The sequence below is a fragment of the Ranitomeya variabilis genome, chromosome 4 (assembly GCF_051348905.1).
Source record: "Ranitomeya variabilis isolate aRanVar5 chromosome 4, aRanVar5.hap1, whole genome shotgun sequence".
NCBI lineage: Eukaryota > Metazoa > Chordata > Amphibia > Anura > Dendrobatidae > Ranitomeya > Ranitomeya variabilis.
Genome location: NC_135235.1, coordinates 755,263,196 through 755,283,209, shown reverse-complemented (window position 1 = coordinate 755,283,209; position 20,014 = coordinate 755,263,196). Strand labels below are relative to the sequence as shown.

The window sequence follows — 20,014 nt, the reverse complement described above, 5'->3', positions numbered from 1 at the left end:
TTTGTGTCTAAGAAAGATGGCTCTTTGAGGCCGTGTATTGATTATCGGCTTTTGAATAAAATCACGGTTAAATATCAATATCCGTTACCACTGCTGACTGATTTGTTTGCTCGTATAAAGGGGGCCAAGTGGTTCTCTAAGATTGATCTCCGTGGGGCGTATAATTTGGTGCGAATCAAGCAGGGGGATGAGTGGAAAACCGCATTTAATACGCCCGAGGGCCACTTTGAGTATTTGGTGATGCCTTTTGGTCTTTCAAATGCCCCTTCAGTCTTCCAGTCCTTTATGCATGACATTTTCCGCGATTATTTGGATAAATTTATGATTGTGTATCTGGATGATATTCTGATTTTTTCGGATGACTGGGACTCTCATGTCCAGCAGGTCAGGAGGGTTTTTCAGGTTTTGCGGTCTAATTCCTTGTGTGTGAAGGGTTCTAAGTGCGTTTTTGGGGTTCAAAAGATTTCCTTTTTGGGATATATTTTTTCCCCCTCTTCCATCGAGATGGATCCTGTCAAGGTTCAGGCTATTTGTGATTGGACGCAACCCTCTTCTCTTAAGAGTCTTCAGAAATTTTTGGGCTTTGCTAACTTTTATCGTCGATTTATTGCTGGTTTTTCTGATGTTGTTAAACCATTGAGTGATTTGACTAAGAAGGGTGCTGATGTTGCTGATTGGTCCCCTGATGCTGTGGAGGCCTTTCGGGAGCTTAAGCGCCGCTTTTCTTCCGCCCCTGTGTTGCGTCAGCCTGATGTTGCTCTTCCTTTTCAGGTTGAGGTCGACGCTTCTGAAATCGGAGCTGGGGCGGTGTTGTCGCAGAGAAGTTCCGACTGCCCCGTGATGAGACCTTGTGCTTTTTTTTCCCGTAAATTTTCGCCCGCCGAGCGGAATTATGATATTGGGAATCGGGAGCTTTTGGCCATGAAGTGGGCTTTTGAGGAGTGGCGTCACTGGCTTGAGGGGGCCAGACATCAGGTGGTGGTATTGACTGACCACAAAAATTTAATTTACCTTGAGTCTGCCAGGCGCCTGAATCCTAGACAGGCGCGCTGGTCGTTGTTTTTCTCTCGGTTTAATTTTGTGGTGTCATACCTACCGGGTTCTAAGAATGTTAAGGCGGATGCCCTTTCTAGGAGTTTTGAGCCTGACTCCCCTGGTAATTCTGAGCCCACAGGTATCCTTAAGGATGGAGTGATATTGTCTGCCGTTTCTCCAGACCTGCGGCGGGCCTTGCAGGAGTTTCAGGCGGATAGACCGGATCGTTGCCCACCTGGTAGACTGTTTGTTCCTGATGATTGGACCAGTAGAGTCATCTCTGAGGTTCATTCTTCTGCGTTGGCAGGTCATCCTGGAATCTTTGGTACCAGGGATTTGGTGGCAAGGTCCTTCTGGTGGCCTTCCCTGTCACGAGATGTGCGAGGCTTTGTGCAGTCTTGTGACGTTTGTGCTCGGGCCAAGCCTTGTTGTTCTCGGGCTAGTGGATTGTTGTTGCCCTTGCCTATTCCGAAGAGGCCTTGGACGCACATCTCGATGGATTTTATTTCGGATCTGCCTGTTTCTCAGAAGATGTCTGTCATCTGGGTGGTGTGTGACCGTTTCTCTAAGATGGTCCATTTGGTTCCCTTGCCTAAGTTGCCTTCTTCTTCCGAGTTGGTTCCTCTGTTTTTTCAAAATGTTGTTCGTTTGCATGGTATTCCGGAGAATATCGTTTCTGACAGAGGGACCCAATTCGTGTCTAGATTTTGGCGGGCATTCTGTGCTAGGATGGGCATAGATTTGTCTTTTTCGTCTGCTTTCCATCCTTAGACTAATGGCCAGACCGAGCGGACTAATCAGACCTTGGAGACATATTTGAGGTGTTTTGTGTCTGCGGATCAGGATGATTGGGTTGCTTTTTTGCCATTGGCGGAGTTCGCCCTCAATAATCGGGCCAGCTCTGCCACCTTGGTGTCCCCGTTTTTCTGTAATTCGGGGTTTCATCCTCGATTTTCCTCCGGTCAGGTGGAATCTTCGGATTGTCCTGGAGTGGATGCTGTGGTGGAGAGGTTGCATCAGATTTGGGGGCAGGTAGTGGACAATTTGAAGTTGTCCCAGGAGAAGACTCAGCTTTTTGCCAACCGCCGTCGTCGTGTTGGTCCTCGGCTTTGTGTTGGGGACTTGGTGTGGTTGTCTTCTCGTTTTGTCCCTATGAGGGTTTCTTCTCCTAAGTTTAAGCCTCGGTTCATCGGCCCGTACAAGATATTGGAAATTCTTAACCCTGTGTCCTTCCGTTTGGACCTCCCTGCATCTTTTTCTATTCATAATGTTTTTCATCGGTCATTATTGCGCAGGTATGAGGTACCGGTTGTGCCTTCCGTTGAGCCTCCTGCTCCGGTGTTGGTTGAGGGTGAGTTGGAGTACGTTGTGGAAAAGATCTTAGACTCCCGTGTTTCCAGACGGAAACTCCAGTATCTGGTCAAATGGAAGGGATACGGTCAGGAGGATAATTCTTGGGTGACTGCCTCTGATGTTCATGCCTCCGATCTTGTCCGTGCCTTTCATAGGGCTCATCCTGATCGCCCTGGTGGTTCTGGTGAGGGTTCGGTGCCCCCTCCTTGAGGGGGGGGTACTGTTGTGAAATTGGATTCTGGGCTCCCCCGGTGGCCACTGGTGGAATTGAACTTGTGTGCATCATCCTCTCTGTTCACCTGTTCCCATCAGGATGTGGGAGTCTCTATATAACCTTGCTCCTCTGTCAGTTTCATGCCGGTCAACAATGTAATCAGAAGCCTTTCTTTGCATGTTCCTGCTACTAGACAACTCCCAGCTAAGTTGGACTTTCGTCCTTGTTTGTTTAGGACTGTATTTTCCTCTGCTAGGATTAGTTAGTCCTCCGGCTGGCGCTGGGCGTCTAGGGATAAAACGTAGGCACGCTACCCGGCCACTGTTAATTGTGCGGCAGGTTTAGTTCATGGTCAGTTTAGATTCCATCTTCCAAGAGCTAGTTCTTATATATGCTGGGCTATGTTCTCTCGCCATTGAGAATCATGACAGAGAGGCGTCTGTAATTTACATCATAGGTAGACCTCAACTATGGGAGACAAACTGAGAAAAAAAAATCCAGAAAATCACATTGTCTGTTTTTTTATCATTTTATTTGCATTTTATGGTGGAAAATAAGTATTTGGTCAGAAACAAAATTTAATCTCAATACTTTGTAATATATCCTTTGTTGGCAATGACAGAGGTCAAACGTTTTCTGTAAGTCTTCACAAGGTTGCCACACACTGTTGTTGGTATGTTGGCTCATTCCTCCATGCAGATCTCCTCTAGAGCAGTGATGTTTTTGGCTTTTCACTTGGCAACACGGACTTTCAACTCCCTCCAAAGGTTTTCTATAGGGTTGAGATCCGGAGACTGGCTAGGCCACTCCAGGACGTTGAAATGCTTCTTACGAAGCCACTCCTTCATTGCCCTGGCGGTGTGCTTTGGATCATTGTCATGTTGAAAGACCCAGCCACGTTTCAACTTCAATGCCCTTGCTGATGGAAGGAGGTTTGCACTCAAAATCTCACGATACATGGCCCCATTCTTTCATGTAACCAGATCAGTCGTCCTGGCCCCTTTGCAGAGAAACAGCCCCAAAGCATGATGATTCCACCACCATGCTTTACAGTAGGTATGGTGTTTGATGGATGCAACTCGGTATTCTTTTTCCTCCAAACACGACAAGTTGTGTTTCTACCAAACAGTTCCAGTTTGGTTTCATCAGACCATAGGACATTCTCCCAAAACTCTTCTGGATCATCCAAATGCTCTCTAGCAAACTTCAGATGGGCCCGGACATGTACTGGCTTAAGCAGTGGGACACGTCTGGCACTGCAATTTTGTTTCTGGTGTCCTTTGACAGCTCTTTGGTCTTCACCATAGTGGAGTTTGGAGTCAGACTCTTTGAGGGTGTGCACAGGTGTCTTTTTATAATGATAACAAGTTTAAACAGGTGCCATTACTACAGGTAATGAGTGGAGGAAAGAGGAGACTCTTAAAGAAGAAGTTACAGGTCTGTGAGAGCCAGAAATCTTGATTGTTTGTTTCTGACCAAATACTTATTTTCCACCATAAAATGCAAATAAAATGATAAAAAAACAGACAATGTGATTTTCTGGATTTTTTTTTCTCAGTTTGTCTCCCATAGTTGAGGTCTACCTATGATGTAAATTACAGACGCCTCTCATCTTTTTAAGTGGTGGAACTTGCACTATTGCTGACTGACTAAATACTTTTTTGCCCCACTGTATGTATGTATGTGTATATATATATATATATATATATATATATATATATATATATATATATATATATATATATATATATATATATATATATATATATATATATATATATATATATATATATATATATATAGTCATGGCCAAAAGTATTGACACCCCTGCAATTCTGTCAGATAATACTCAGTTTCTTCCTGAAAATGATTGCAAACACAAATTTGTTATTATTATCTTCGTTTAATTTGTCTTAAATTAAAAAACACAAAAAGAATGGTCCTTAAGCCAAATTGAATATAATTCCACACCAAACACAAAAAGGGGGTGGACAAAAGAATTCGCACCCTAACCATAATTTGTGTAAATAACAGCACCTGTAACTTACCTGTGGCACCTAACAGGTGTTGTCAATAACTAAATCACACTTGCAGCCAGCTGACATGAATTAAAGTTGACTCAACCTCTGTCCTGTGTCCTTGTGTGTACCACACTGAGCATGGAGAAAAGAAAGAAGACCAAAGGACTTGAGAAACAAAATTGTGAGGAAGCATGAGCAATCTCAAGACTACAAGTCCATCTCCAAAGACCTGAATGTTCCTGTGTCTACCGTGCGCAGTGTCATCAAGAAGTGTAAAGCCCATGGCACTGTGGCTAACCTCCCTAGATGTGGACCGACAAGAAAAATTGACAAGAGATTTCAACGCAAGATTGTGCGGATGTTGGATAAAGAACCTCGACTAACATCCAAACAAGTTCAAGCTGCCCTGCAGTCCGAAGGTACAACAGTGTCAACCCGTACTATCCGTCGGCGTCTGAATGAAAAGGGACTCTATGGTAGGAGACCCAGGAAGACCCCACTTCTTACTCCGAGACATAAAAAAGCCAGGCTGGAGTTTGCCAAAACTTACCTGAAAAAGCCTAAAACGTTTTGGAAGAATGTTCTCTGGTCAGATGAGACAAAAGTAGAGCTTTTTGGGCAAAGGCACCAACATAGAGTTTACAGGAGAAAAAAAAGAGGCATTAAAAGAAAAGAACACGGTCCCTGCAGTCAAACATGGCGGAGGTTCCCTGATGTTTTGGGGTTGCTTTGCTGCCTCTGGCACTGGACTGCTTGACCGTGTGCATGGCATTATGAAGTCTGAAGATTACCTACAAATTTTGCAGCATAATGTAGGGCCCAGTGTAAGAAAGCTGGGTCTCCCTCAGAGGTCATGGGTCTTCCAGCAGGACAATGACCCAAAACACACTTCAAAAAACACTAGAAAATGGTTTGAGAGAAAGCACTGGAGACTTCTAAGGTGGCCAGCAATGAGTCCAGACCTGAATCCCATAGAACACCTGTGGAGAGATCTAAAAATGGCAGTTTGGAGAAGGCACCCTTCAACTATCAGGGACCTGGAGCAGTTTGCCAAAGAAGAATGGTCTAAAATTCCAGCAGAGCATTGTAAGAAACTCATTGATGGTTACCGGAAGCGGTTGGTCGCAGTTATTTTGGCTAAAGGTTGTGCAACCAAGTATTAGGCTGAGGGTACCAATACTTTTGTCTGGCCCATTTTTGGAGTTTTGTGTGAAATGATCAATGTTTTGCTTTTTTCTTCATTCTCTTTTGTGTTTATTCATTTAAGACAAATTAAATGAAGATAATAATTACAAAGAATTTGTGATTGCAATCATTTTCAGGAAGAAACTGAGTATTATCTGACAGAATTGCAGGGGTGTGAATACTTTTGGCCATGACTGTGTGTATATGTGTGTATGTATATATATATATATATATATATATATATATATATATAATATGTGTGTGTGTGTTTTTCAATTGGATTTTTGCATTTTGAGCATTGTATATATCATATTTTTAACACATGTATGTAGTTTGTGCACCACATGTCTCTAGTCACATACAATTTTGAATTTGAGGGTATGCCATCTATCTATCTTTATACGAACTGGACTTTTAAGTACTATCATTCTTTATTATGGATATATTTTTTTATCTCATTGTTTTTAAACCTGTTAATTAACAATAAAATCATATGATTACAATATTGAAATATATTCTTTGGACTTTCTAGTCGGTCTTTTTTCTTCTTCTTGGTGGTATTGACATTGGAAAATAGATAGGCAAATGGTCACTACACCAACAGATGAATTCACAGAGGGGTGTCATTTCCAATTCCCAGAGGGGTGTCATTTACAAAATGGGGTCACTTCGATTCTTCTGTTATGGCACTTTTGAGAGCTGCTAAGTGCCAGAACAACAGAATCTCCCCTGAAGTGACCCCATTTTGGAAAATGACAGCCCTCTGGGAATTCATCTATGGATGTAGTGACCATTTCCACTACATGGATGATTTCTAGAAACACGTAGTGGAAGTTTTAGAGCAAAAAATGTCATTGTAGTGCCCAATATATTGTGCCCAGCTTGTGTCTCTGGAGACATCCCCCCACCTACCCCCGGAAATTAAGTCCGCTCTACTCAAATGTGTCTGTCACTAAATAAACCAAATGCTTGAATGTCAAAACCGTTTAAAACGTGATTCTGTGTGGAAGATTGTAAATCAGTCATGGAGGCATAAGGCCGGGAATGATGGGCATTGTGGGCAATAATAGCGGGTATCATGCCTCATTCCTCTCTTGGAACATACACAACATCTTCTCTGGAGGTTCTTTCTTGTTTCAGTTGCTGGAATGAGGGCAATAAAATGTCGCTCAGTGAGTCTTCTGACATCTTCAGATTCTAAAGGATTGGTGGGGACAAAATTTTCAAAAACAAGATTTTCAATGACCTTTTCCTGATCAGGAAAGTATCTGCATTTCCGGCTTTTTTGTATAACACAAAAGAATATGTGGCCACCTGAAACAAATAAATGACCAACTTTTTATACCAGGTATATGATTTTCTTGATACCTGGTATGGCTGTAGAACCTGATCTGCAAGGTCCACACCCCCCATATATTTGTTGTAGTCAATGACAGACACAGGTTTTGGAGTAGTGGATCTCTGTTGGTCTGCAGTGGCCCTTGTGGAATCTGTGTGGATCGAGCTCAGGATAAAAATATCTTTATCCTTATACTTAAGAGCACGCATCTCTCCATTGTGTGAAGCCCCTGTTGGCTCCTTTCAGAACTTTTCGTTGACCAATGATTGTGGAAACCCCTGACAGTTTTTGCGAATGGTCCCACAAGCCCCCATGTTATGTTCAACCAGACTTTTAAAATAGGGCTATGCTGGTGTAGTAGTTGTCAACATACAGATTGTAGCCTTTTTGTAATAATGGAGTTATCAGCTCCCAAACATTTTTTCCAGATGTCCCCAGATAAGGAGGGCATCCTGGTGGGTTTAGTTGCTATCTTTCATAAATTAGGCTACTTTCACACTTGCGTTTGGAGCCGCTGCGGAGGGCTGTGGACTTCCTCCGTGAAGCCCCGCCCCCACCGCTAGCTCCGCCTATTTCTGCATGCAGCCGGCATGCGGCCTGTGTACCTATATTTAACATTAAATAGAGAAAAAAATAGAGAAAAAAAGAGAAAAAAAGAATCAGCACTCCTAATGTGAACACGTGCAAAGCTGCAAGCTGCATCATATAGACAAAAAAACACACAGCAGCACATGTATATGAATCTAGGCCATGTGAAAACACAGACAAATATACAATATGAATTATACCTCAAAAATATTTTTTTTAAAAAATTTTTCAAAAATAATTTTTTTCATAAAACTTACAGTAATGAAGATTCTTAGCGCATAAATTGGCCAATTCATGTGTGCCCATCAACCACGGCAAGGTGATCTCCCTCTTTATGAAAAAAATATTTTTTTTAAAAAAAATTAAAAAATATATATATTTTTGAGGTATAATTCATATTGTATATTTGTCTGTGTTTTCACATGGCCTAGATTCATATACATGTGCTGCTGTGTTTTTTTGTCTATATGATGCAGCTTGCAGCTTTGCACGTGTTCACATTAGGAGTGCTGATTGTTTTTTTTTCTCTATTTAGTTATTGGATGTAGCTGCATCCAGGCTGATCTTGCCCTCCCCCCATTGACCTTGCAGGTGGCGGTAATCAGCTCTACCTGCCCAAAAATTGTAGGTTTAGCCCAGAGTGACATGTTTTGTCCAAAGTTGTAGGCTGGTGGCCCAAGGGTGGCATGTACGGTAGAGTAGGACCCATCAGAGGGAGATTACCTTGCCGTGGTTGATGGGCACACATGAATTGGCCAATTTATGCGCTAAGAATCTTCATTACTCTAAGTTTTTTATGAAAAAAAAAATTTTTTAAAACATTTTTTGAAAAAATATTTTTGAGGTATAATTCATATTGTATATTTGTCTGTGTCTTCACATGGCCTAGATTCATATACATGTGCTGCTGTGTTTTTTTGTCTATATTTAACATTAGGTACGCAGGTCAGGCCGCAGTATTATTATTATTATTATTATTATTATTATTTATTGTTATAGCGCCATTTATTCCATGGCGCTCTACAAGTGAGGAGGGGTAGACATAATAAAAACAAGCACAATAATCTAAAACAAGTACAATAATCTTAAACAATACAAGTCATAACTGGTACAGAAGGAGAGAGGACCCTGCCCGCGAAGGCTCACAATCTACAAAACGACGCATGCGGCAGCATCCGCATACTGCGGCCCGACCTGCGTACCTAATGTTAAATATAGGTACACAGGCCACATGCCGGCCGCATGCAGAAATAGGTGGAGCTAGCGGCGGGGGGCGGGGCTTCACGGAGGAAGTCCACAGCCCTCCGCAGCAGCTCCAAACGCAAGTGTGAAAGTAGCCTTACCCCCTTAGTGACAGAGCCAATTTGGTACTTAATGACCGAGCCAATTTTTACAATTCTGACCAGTGTCACTTTATGAGGTTATAACTCTGGAACGCTTTATCGGATCCCGCTGATTCTGAGAATGTTTTTTCGTGACATGTTGTACTTCAAGTTAGTGGTAACATTTCTTCGATATTACTTGCGATTATTTATGAAAAAAATGGAAATATGGCGAAAATTTTTAAAATTTTGCAATTTTCAAACTTTGTATTTTTATGCCCTTAAATCAGAGAGATATGTCACAAAAAATAGTTAATAAATAACATTTCTCACATGTCTACTTTACATCAGCACAATTTTGGAAACAATTTTTTTTTTTGTTAGGGAGTTATAAGGGTTAAAAGTTGACCAGCAATTTCTCATTTTTACAACACCATGTTTTTTTTAGGGACCACATCACCTTTGAAGTGATTTTGAGGGGTCTATATGATAGAAAATAACCAAGTGTGACACCATTCTAAAAACTGCACCCCTCAAGCTGCTCAAAACCACATTCAAGAAGTTTATTAACCCTTTACGTACTTCACAGGAACTAAAACAATGTGGAAGAAAAAAATGAACATTTTACTTTTTTTTGCAAACATTTTACTTCAGAACCATTTTTTTTAATTTTCACAAGTGTAAAAACAGAAATTTAACCACAAATTTTGTTGTGCAATTTTTCCTGAGTACGCCGATACCCCATATGTGGAGGTAAACCACTGTTTGGGCGCACCGCAGAGCTTGGAAGTGAAGGAGCACCGTTTGACTGTTTCAATGCAGAATTGGCTGGAATTGAGATCGGACGCCATGTCGCGTTTGGAGAGCCCCTAATGTGCCTAAACAGTGGAAACCCCCCACAAGTGACACCATTTTGGAAACTAGACCCCCCAAGGAACTTATCTAGATGTGTGGTGAGCACTTTGAACCCCCAAGTGCTTCACAGAAGTTTATAACGTAGAGCCGTGAAAATAAAAAATCGCATTTGTTTTCACAAAAATGATTTTTTCGCCCACAAATTCTTATTTTCACAAGGGTAACAGGAGAAATTAGACCACAAAAGTTGTTGTGCAATTTCTCCTGAGTACGTCGATACCCCATATGTGGAGGTAAACCACTGTTTGGGCGCACCGCAGAGCTTGGAAGTGAAGGAGCACCGTTTGACTTTTTCAATGCAGAATTGGCTGGAATTGAGATCGGATGCCATGTCGCATTTGGAGAGTCCCTGATGTGCCTAAACAGTGGAAACCCCCCACAAGTGATACCATTTTGGAAACTAGACCCCTTAAGGAACTTATCTAGATGTGTGGTGAGCACTTTGAACCCCCAAGTGCTTCACAGAAGTTTATAACGTAGAGCCGTGAAAATAAAAAATCTCATTTTTTCTACAAAAATGATCTTTTTGCCCCCAAATTTTTATTTTCACAAGGGTAACAGGAGAAATTAGACCACAAAAGTTGTTGTACAATTTCTCCTGAGTACGTCGATACCCCATATATGGGGGTAAACCACTGTTTGGGCGCACCGCAGAGCTTGGAAGAGAAGGAGTGTCGTTTTACTTTTTCAATGTAGAATTGGCTGGAATTGAGATCGGACGCCATGTCACGTTTGGAGAGCCGCTGATGTGCCTAAACAGTAGAGACCCCCCACATATGACACCATTTTGGAAACTAGACCCCTTAAGGAACTTATCTAGATGTGTGTTGAGCACTTTAAACCCCCAGGTGCTTCACAGAAGTTTATAACGTAGAGCCGTGAAAATAAAAAAATCGCATTTTTTCTACAAAAATGATTTTTTGCCTCCAAATTTTTATTTTACCAAGGGTAACAGGAGAAAATGGACCCCAGAAGCTGTTGTACAATTTGTCTTGAGTACACCGACACCCCATATGTGGGGGTAAACCACTGTTTGGGCGCATGGCTGAGCTCGGAAGCAAAGGAGCGCCATTTGACTTTTCAATGCAAAATTGACTGGAATTGAGATCGGACGCCATGTCGCGTTTGGAGAGCCCCTGATGTGCCTAAACAGCAGAAACCCCCCAAAAGTGACCCCATTTTGGAAACTAGACCCCCCATGGAACTTATCTAGATGTGTAGTGAGAACTTGGAATGCCCAAGTGCATCACAGAAGTTTATAATGCAGAGTCGTGAAAATAAAAAATATATATTTTTGAACAATAAAGATTTTTTAGCCCCCAAGTTTTTATTTTCACAAGGGTAACAAGAGAAATTGGACCCCAAAAGTTGTTGTCCAATTTGTCCTGAGTATGCTGGTACCCCATATGTGGGGGTAAACCACTGTTTGGGCGCACGGCAGAGCTCGGAAGGGAAGGAGCGCCATTTTGGAATGCAGACTTTGATAGAATTGTCTGCGGGCGTTATGTTGCCTTTGCAGACCCCTAATGTACCTAAACAGTAGAAACCCCCAACAAGTGACCCCATTTTGGAAAATAGACCCCCCAAGGAACTTATCTAGATATGTGGTGAGAACTTTGAATGCCCAAGTGCTTCACAGAAGTTTATAATGCAGAGTAGTGAAAATAAAAAATATTTTTTTTCCCACAAAAAAGATTTTTAGCCCCCAAGTTTTTATTTTCACAAGGGTAACAGGAGAAATTGGACCCCAAAAGTTGTTGTCCAATTTATCCCGAGTACGCTGATGCCCCATATGTGGGGGTAAACCACTGTTTGGGCGCACGGCAGAGTTCAGAAGGGAGGGAGTACCATTTGACTTTTTTAGCGCAAAATTGGCTGTCGTGTTTGGAGACCCCCCTGATGTACCTAAACAGTGGAAACCCCCAAATTATAACTCCAACACAGCCCTAACCCTAATCTCAACCCGATCCGTAATCCTAATCACAACCCTAACGATAATCACAACCCTAACCCCAAAACAGCCCTAATCTCAACCCTAACCATAACCCTAATCAAAACCCTAAATCCAACACACCCCTAATCCCAACCCTAACCCTAATCCCAACCCTAATCCCAAACGTAACACTAATCCCAACCCTAATCCCAAACGTAACACTAATCCAAACCCTAATCCAAACCCTAACCCCAATCCCAACTCTAACCCTAACTTTAGCCCCAACCCTAACTTTAGCCCCAACCCTAACCATAACTTTAGCCCCCGTCGTCACAAAAAAAGTTCAATGTAACCTTTTTTTTGTACGTCGTGTCCGCCATTTCCACGGATGCGTGGCTGTAACTCTGCCCCCTCCTCCCCAGGACATAGACTGGGCAGCGGATGCGTTGAAAAACTGCATCCGCTGCCCACGTTGTGCACAATTTTCACAACGTGCGTCGGTACATCGGGCCGACGCATTGCGACCGCCCCGTACCGACGCAAGTGTGAAAGAAGCCTAAGGCTACTTTCACACTAGCGTCGTACTCGGCCCATCGCAGTGTGTCGGGCCGACGTACCGACGCTAGCGTTGTAAGCGCCGCACAACGGGTGCAGCGGATGCTGTTTTTTCAACGCATCCGCTGCCCCATTGTGAGGTGCGGGGAGGCGGGGGGCGGAGTTCCGGCCACGCATGCGCGGTTGGAAATGGCGGACACGTCGCACAAAAAAGTTACATGTAGTTTTTTTTGTGTCGACGGTCCGCCGAAGCACGACGCATCCGTCGCACGATGGATGCGACATGTGGCAATCCGTCGCAATGCGTCGCTAATGCAAGCCAATGGAGAAAAAACGCATCCTGCAAGCACTTTTGCAGGATGCGTTTTTTTCTCCAACGACGCATTGCGACGGAAGCCAAAAAACGCTAGTGTGAAAGTAGCCTAACCCTAGCCCTAACCCTAACCCTAAATTTAGCCCCAACCCTAATCCTAACTCTAACCCTAATCCTAACTCTAACCCTAACTCTAACCCTAACCCTAACTCTATCCCTAACTCTAACCCTAACCCTAATTTTAGCCCCAACTTGTCTTCTCCTGCCGGCCGGCAGATGGCAGCAGATGGCGGGCGCACTGCGCATGCGCCCGCCATGATGAAAAAGCCGGCTGGCAGGAGAAGACAGAAGAGGACCCAGGGACCCCGGGTGAGTATGATAGGGTCCCCGAATCCCCCTATTTCTCTGTCCTCTGATGTGCGATCACATCAGAGGACAGAGAAATAACTGATCGCTTTTTTTTTTTTTTTTTTTTTTTGCGGTCGCCGGTAAACTGTTAATTACCGGCGATCGCAAAGCAGGGGTCGGTGCAAACCGACCCCGATCATGTTCTTTGGGGTCTCGGCTACCCCCGGCAGCCGAGACCCCAAAGAACATCCGGGTGCCGGGCGGCGGGCGCACTGCGCGTGCGCCCGCCATTTTTTCCCGGAAAAAAGATGGCGGCGCCCATGGGGAGACACGAGGAGCACCGGGGGAGGTAGGTAAGTATTGGGGGGCTATTGGGGGCCATCGGGGACCACATTTCTCTGTCCTCCGATGTGCGATCACATCGGAGGACAGAGAAATTAAACGGCAAATCGCAGTTTTTTTTTTTTTGTTGCGACCGCCGGTAAACGGTTAATTACCGGCGATCGCAACTCGGGGGTCGGTAAAAACCCCCCGAATCATGTTCTCTGGGGTCTCGGCTACCCTCGGCAACCGAGACCCCAGAGAAAATCCGACTCTGGGGGGCGCTATTCACTTTTTCCACAGCGCCGTTAATTAACGGCGCTGTGGATTAAGTACCCTTAGCGGCCGCCGTTAAAAGGCGTATCGGCGGTCGTTAAGGGGTTACAAAAGCTAATGTGTATCCTGTTGAACTGTCGCACATATTATAGAGCTTTATTCTGAACCTTGCCCTCTTAGAAGGAATAAATTGCTTGAGGTGCAGTCTTCCTTTGAATTTTACAAGTGACGCATTAATGGAAATGTTTTCTTTGGGGGTGTAAAGCTTTAAGAAGTTTTCTGTCAAGTCTTCAATGATGGGTCTGATTTTGAATAGTCTGTCATGTTCTGAGGCATTTCTGGGCAGGCATTGACTCTTGTCGTTAAAATGCCGAAATCTCATGAGCATTTCAGAATGGGTCCTAGGAAGAATGGCAGAAAACATTGGGGTGGCTTGAACAGGGCAGTTGCACCAATAGGACCGAATGCTCATTTTTTTTTTTAACAAACCCCATAGCGAATGTAAGTCCTTAAAATGTAGTAGGATCATGGATTCTGGCTGATGAATTGGGACGCATATAAATTTATTTGTAGGACAGTATGCTCTAGCAAGCTAATAGAAAACTCTGAAGTGACCAAGTTATTGGGGAGACAATTGAGAAAAGCCTACTTCTTTAGACTAACCCTAACTTTAGAGTAAACCCTGACTTTAGCCTAACAGTAACCCTAACTGTAGCACTAACCCTAACCTGCCTTCTGTTTTTACTTTATAACAAGATCGCTGACTGACACAGCTGTTGCCAGCAGCACTTCTAACACTGTTTCTTCTCTAATCTCTCACTGACAGGAGATCTGAGGACAAACAGTGTTTTTCTCAGGCAGATTGTCCGAGGAAGTTGGTTGCTACAACAAACTTTCCTAGTGATTTGTCTCATTGGCTGGTGTGACGCTTACCTCATCAAGACCTGAACCAATCAGGTCTCGATGAGGTCTGGGGTCACAGGAACTGTTATGTGCCGGAATCCCCTCGTTATAAGGTACGTGGAAGTCCCGATGAGCACAAAACCATCGACCGTAGACAAATGGTAGCTAAATGCTGGCACTAGCAAGGCTTTGTGCAGCGCCAATGTTTACGGTTGGTAGTCAAAGCGGTTAAGTTAAGGGTGCCATAATTTCTATCCAGGCCTATTTCATGGGTTTTATTTATTTATTTTTTTAATCTGTGGAAACCTGGTTGAAAAGCAATATCTGACTTTAATTTGTTCATTTTCATAGATCTCTTATTTATTACTTTTGTCAGATTCAAGTTATTTCTGTGACCATTGTGGGTTTTTCAGTCATTACACGAGGGGTACCAACAATTTTGACCAAGTGTGTAGGAGGAGTGAATATTTTGACTCCACAGCCATTTTCCGGAAATTAAGTGGATGTTGGAGAGTGAAAATTACACATTTGCAATTTTATTACCCAGCACAGATTGTGCTCCAGGAGACACACACCGCAAATTAAGTGGATTCTCTCTATATAATATTGCTAAATACAGGGATCCTAAATGTTGTTTGAGCACACTGCAAGACTCAGAAGTGAGAGCGGATTTTGCTGGATTGGTTTATAGAAACTCTGTTGCTTTTCAACAGCCTATGAGCCACTAATAGTGTGGAAACCTCTGTTTTTCCATTGACAGATGATGGACCTGAGTGGGGACTTGTTTTTTGTGAGATGAGAATTGGTATTATTTTTGTCTAAATAGCATTGATTGGTTTCTTTTTATTCGATATATGGAAGGCAGAATGAACAAACAGTTGAACACCACACACTACTGGTTCATCCAACAAGATTTTCTATTAGACTGTGAACAGTCATTGTCTTAGTAAATAAAGTTGTACATAGCTTGCCATTTGTATGGACAGTTTAAGCAGAAATGTTCAATGATATAAAACTCAAGGATATTGTGTTAAAAAAAATTTGTTTCTTAGCAGATGACTGTACCAGGAGATCAGAGGGACAGTTGACATCTTCAATGTTTAAATCTGATGATCTTGAGATCCTACAAGATACAACTGAAGTGATTGCTGTTTCTACAGATATATCATCATCAATTCACACCAAAGATCTGTCATCTGATCCTATGAAACGGGTCCCATCTTCTGATTCATTACTGACTGCTAAGGAAAATCAAAATCACAAAAGAGGCAACAAAAAACAAACTGCTCCTAAAGCAAAGAAGTCATTTTCATGTTCAGAATGTGGGAAATGTTTTAAGCAGAAAGGGTATCTTGTTATTCACCAGAGAACCCACACAGGGGAGAAGCCTTATTCCTGTTCAGAATGTGGGAAAAGTTTTACCCAGAAAGGGTATCTTGTTAGTCACCAGAGAACCCACACGGGGGAGAAGCCTTTTCCTTGTTCAGAATGTGGGAAATGTTTTACCCAGAAATCAGATTTAGTTACTCACCAGATAACCCACATAGGGATGAAGCCTTTTTCATGTTCAGAATGTGGGAAAAGTTTTAAACAGAAACGGAATCTTGTTAGTCACCAGAGAACCCACACAGGGGAGAAGCCTTTTACCTGTTCAGAATGTGGGAAAAGTTTTATCCAGAAAGGGAATCTTGTTATTCACCAGAGAATCCACACAGGGGAGAAGCCTTTTTCCTGTTCAGAATGTGGGAAAAGTTTTAACCAGAAAGGATATCTTGTTAGTCACCAGAGAACCCACACAGGGGAGAAGCCTTTTTTCTGTTCAGAATGTGGGAAAAGTTTTAACCAGAAAGGGTATCTTGTTAGTCACCAGAGAACCCACACAGGGGAGAAGCCTTTTTTCTGTTCAGAATGTGGGAAATGTTTTACCCTGAAAGCAGATTTGGTTACTCACCAGAGAAGCCACACAGGGGAGAAGCCTTTTACCTGTTCAGTATGTGGGAAAAGTTTTAACCAGAAAGGGAATCTTGTTGTTCACCAGAGAATCCACACAGGGGAGAAGCCTTTTTCCTGTTCAGAATGTGGGAAAAGTTTTAGCCAGAAAGAATATCTTGTTAGTCACCAGAGAACCCACACGGGGGAGAAGCCTTTTCCTTGTTCAGAATGTGGGAAATGTTTTAACCAGGAAAGGAATCTTGTTATTCACCAGAGAACTCACACAGGGAAGAAGCCTTTTTCGTGTTCAGAATGTGGGAAATGTTTTAACCGGAAAAGGAATCTTGTTATTCACCAAATAACCCACACAGGGGAATATCCTTTTTCCTGTTCAGAATGTGGGAAATGTTTTACCCAGAAAGCAGACATGGTTAGGCACCATAGAACTCACACAGGGGAGAAGCCTTTTTCCTGTTCAGAATGTGGGAAATGTTTTAACCAGAAATCATATTTGGTTAATCACCAGAGAACTCACACAGGTGAGAAGCCTTTTTCCTGTTTAAAATGTGGGAAATGTTTTAAATTGAAAGCACTTCTTGTTAAACATCAGAGCAGTCACACAGGGGAGAAGCCTTTTTCATTTTCTTAATGTGGGAAATATTTTAATTGAAAATCAACTGTTAATAAACATCAGAGACGTCACATAGGGGAGAATCCTTTTTTATGTTCATAATGTTGGAATAGTTTGAACCAAAATTGAATCTTCTTAAATGGGTTGTCTATTGTCATTCCTCGTGTTTGCTGACAAAAGGGTAAAACTAAACTTTATTAATTCCAAATGTAAAACTATACCGATAATTCACCTCTTGAAGGTTAGTCAGTAGGTGTCTAATAGAAAAAACATGTACCTCACAGTTCAGTATATAGGGTGAGGTGACATATACACACTCACTCTCCAAGCCTCTCATTTCTATGTGTTTCATCATCCTCACCAAAGGCGACTCAACAGGAGACTATTTAATATTGACCTATATTCAAGAGAGACTAGACAAAAAAAAACTAGTCATGTATCATGTTATCCGTAACAGTCAGAAAACTAGCCACATATTGGCAGATCCCAGACCTCAAGCTATATACTTCGTAAGTTTATAAGCCACTGCAGTGTCCGGAATAGATAGTATGTGAAAATACAGTACAGTATAATTCTTGTGTTTTTTCTCCTATGGGGACTGCCCCAGTTTGGTATTGTAACAGCTGTTAATTAGTCGTGCAGACAAATTGTCCTGGACTAAACTCCGTTTTCAGACGGCCCAATATGTACCACTCGGAAAACTTACCTGCTCCAAAGATCAATAGCAGCTTCTAACTAATGGCCATGCTGCGTTCTGTCAAGGAATGCAATATCGTTATAAAGGCTAGGGATGTGTGCAATCATAAGACATGAGAAGGACAGGACAGCAGCCATTTTACATAATGGCTCCATTACGAGGGACACGGATCTATCATTCTATAGGAAAACAACCTAGGGGTTTTCAGCCTCGGTTGCAAGAATACAGATCTGCTCCATTGACCATCATTGAACCATGGATACGTATGGAAAAGCCAGGTTGTGATCCTCAGATCAACTGGCCTTGTACCTTGTATGGACTCAATGGACTGTCATCTTCCTACGCTTGTCGTTACCTCTTGTCTGTGTGCGTGCCACAGGTGGAGTAACCAACCCTGGAATATGAAGCTAAGCTGTGATCCTCGTATCAACTGGCCTTGTATGGACTGGCATCTTCCTACGCTTGTCGTTACCTCTGTGCGTACCACAGGTGAGGTAGTGACCCTGGAAGATCTGCAGTCACAGCTGCTATGTTCCCGGTGAGTCAGCGGAAGGGCGAGACTTTGAAATGTTCAACATCTTGGCTACTGTGCTGTGACTGTTCTGTGTTATCTGCCTATTTTGTGGTACAATAAAGCATTGCCACACAGTTTTACTTTCACCCTGTGTTGCCTGAGTAGCGTTTTGCCCATGTTTAAAGGAGAGCAGGAGTTTGGCGAGATGATCCCTGGGTTCATGCCTTTTCGGCTATCGGGCGGCGCTCATAGCAATCCAGCAGTGACAACCATAGATTTCTGCTGGAGACCTCTGATTGTCATGCCAACCCATCGGTAACCTGCGATCATGTGACGGGGTCACTGATGAGCGGGATTGCCGGTGCACTTGCTGACATGTGCCAGAAAAGATGTGCTTCAGCACTGGAGCCAGCATCAAAGGGAGGGAGTCATACATCTGCGTACATTTACGCCTGATGTCGGAAAGGGGTTAAAAGGGATTGTTTTAGGCTAGTTTCACACTAGCGTTCGGCAGGGCTGCGAATGAAAGCCTTCTAACTCCGTGAAGCCCCTCCCACTGCCGCTCCTCTTCCTTCAGCTTCGTCTACGTCTGCATGCGTCCTGCATACCCTATCTTTAACATTTGGTACGCAGGCCATGCGGATGTATGCGGATGCTTCTGCATTCGTCGTTTTGAAGCTGCGCCGACCGCAACATGTGGAGTTTGATGCAGGTCAGCGCAGCGTGAAGACGACACATGCTGAGGCATCCGCATACATCTGCATGGCCTGCGTACCCAATGTTAAAATTAGGGTATGTAGGATGCATACAGATGTAGGCGGTGTCATGAATCCCACCGTGCTGACACCAATATGTCATGAATCCCTCCAGATATGTCAGGGATCCCACCACTCTGTCAAGGATTACGGGGAAGATACCTTTGTCATCCCCGCCACTCACCAATTTGTCATGAACCGGGGTTGTTTGGTTGCCCCTTGTTCCTTCTGAAGGGGATTTATCTATATCCCACTTCCCAGTTCAGCTTTGAAACTTGCAGCTCTCTTGGCACCCCCCTTAACCTCAGGTCAGTCAGGGTACTGCATCTAGGGTAATTAGTCACCAGAAGGGCTGCCTGCTATGTATTGGTTATTGGGCACGCTGCAGCGAGGGCAATATAACTACTCCCACACAGGCGGGAATAATAATTATAGTGCTTTGGAACAAAGCACTATATTGTAATCCGAACGTGGTTAACTTCTTCTTATTATAGTGCTTTGGAACAAAGCACTATACTGTTATTCCATCGTGGTAAACTTCTTATTATTATTATGGTGCTTGAACCTCCTAGGTTCAAGCAACATATTGTAATCCGATTTCTTATATTTTATTATTCTTCTCTCCGTTTTCCGCAATTAATGTGGACCGAACCGCTCGGCGCAGAGACCCCGTTCAGGCGGCGTTACGAAGGCCTCGGTGGGGACAGGTGTGCTATGACTTTTAGAGTCGATCCGATTTGTAGTTTTAATAAAAATCGCATTTAAAAAAAAAAAATTCCCATAGGAAATAATGGCGACATTTCCATTACCCCCAACTTGACCTTCCAAAGATGGCAGCTATGCAAATGTACGGTGTCCATTTTA

At 43.1% G+C, this 20,014-nt stretch overlaps 1 protein-coding gene across 3 annotated transcripts in view; it reads left to right on the top strand.

The window, feature by feature from the left end:
• Positions 1-17,328, top strand: part of LOC143766823 (uncharacterized) — a 44,922-nt gene extending 27,594 nt beyond the window's left edge. For 2 of the 3 annotated variants that reach the window (XM_077254796.1, XM_077254797.1), the window contains one exon: positions 15,677-17,328. In XM_077254796.1, coding sequence (XP_077110911.1) covers positions 15,677-17,202 — 1,526 coding nt within the window. In that variant the 3' untranslated portion in view covers positions 17,203-17,328. Of the gene's footprint in view, positions 1-15,673 lie in introns of all 3 variants that reach the window. The other variant, XM_077254795.1, reaches the window with a different exon arrangement.
• Positions 17,329-20,014: the final 2,686 nt, after the last annotated feature.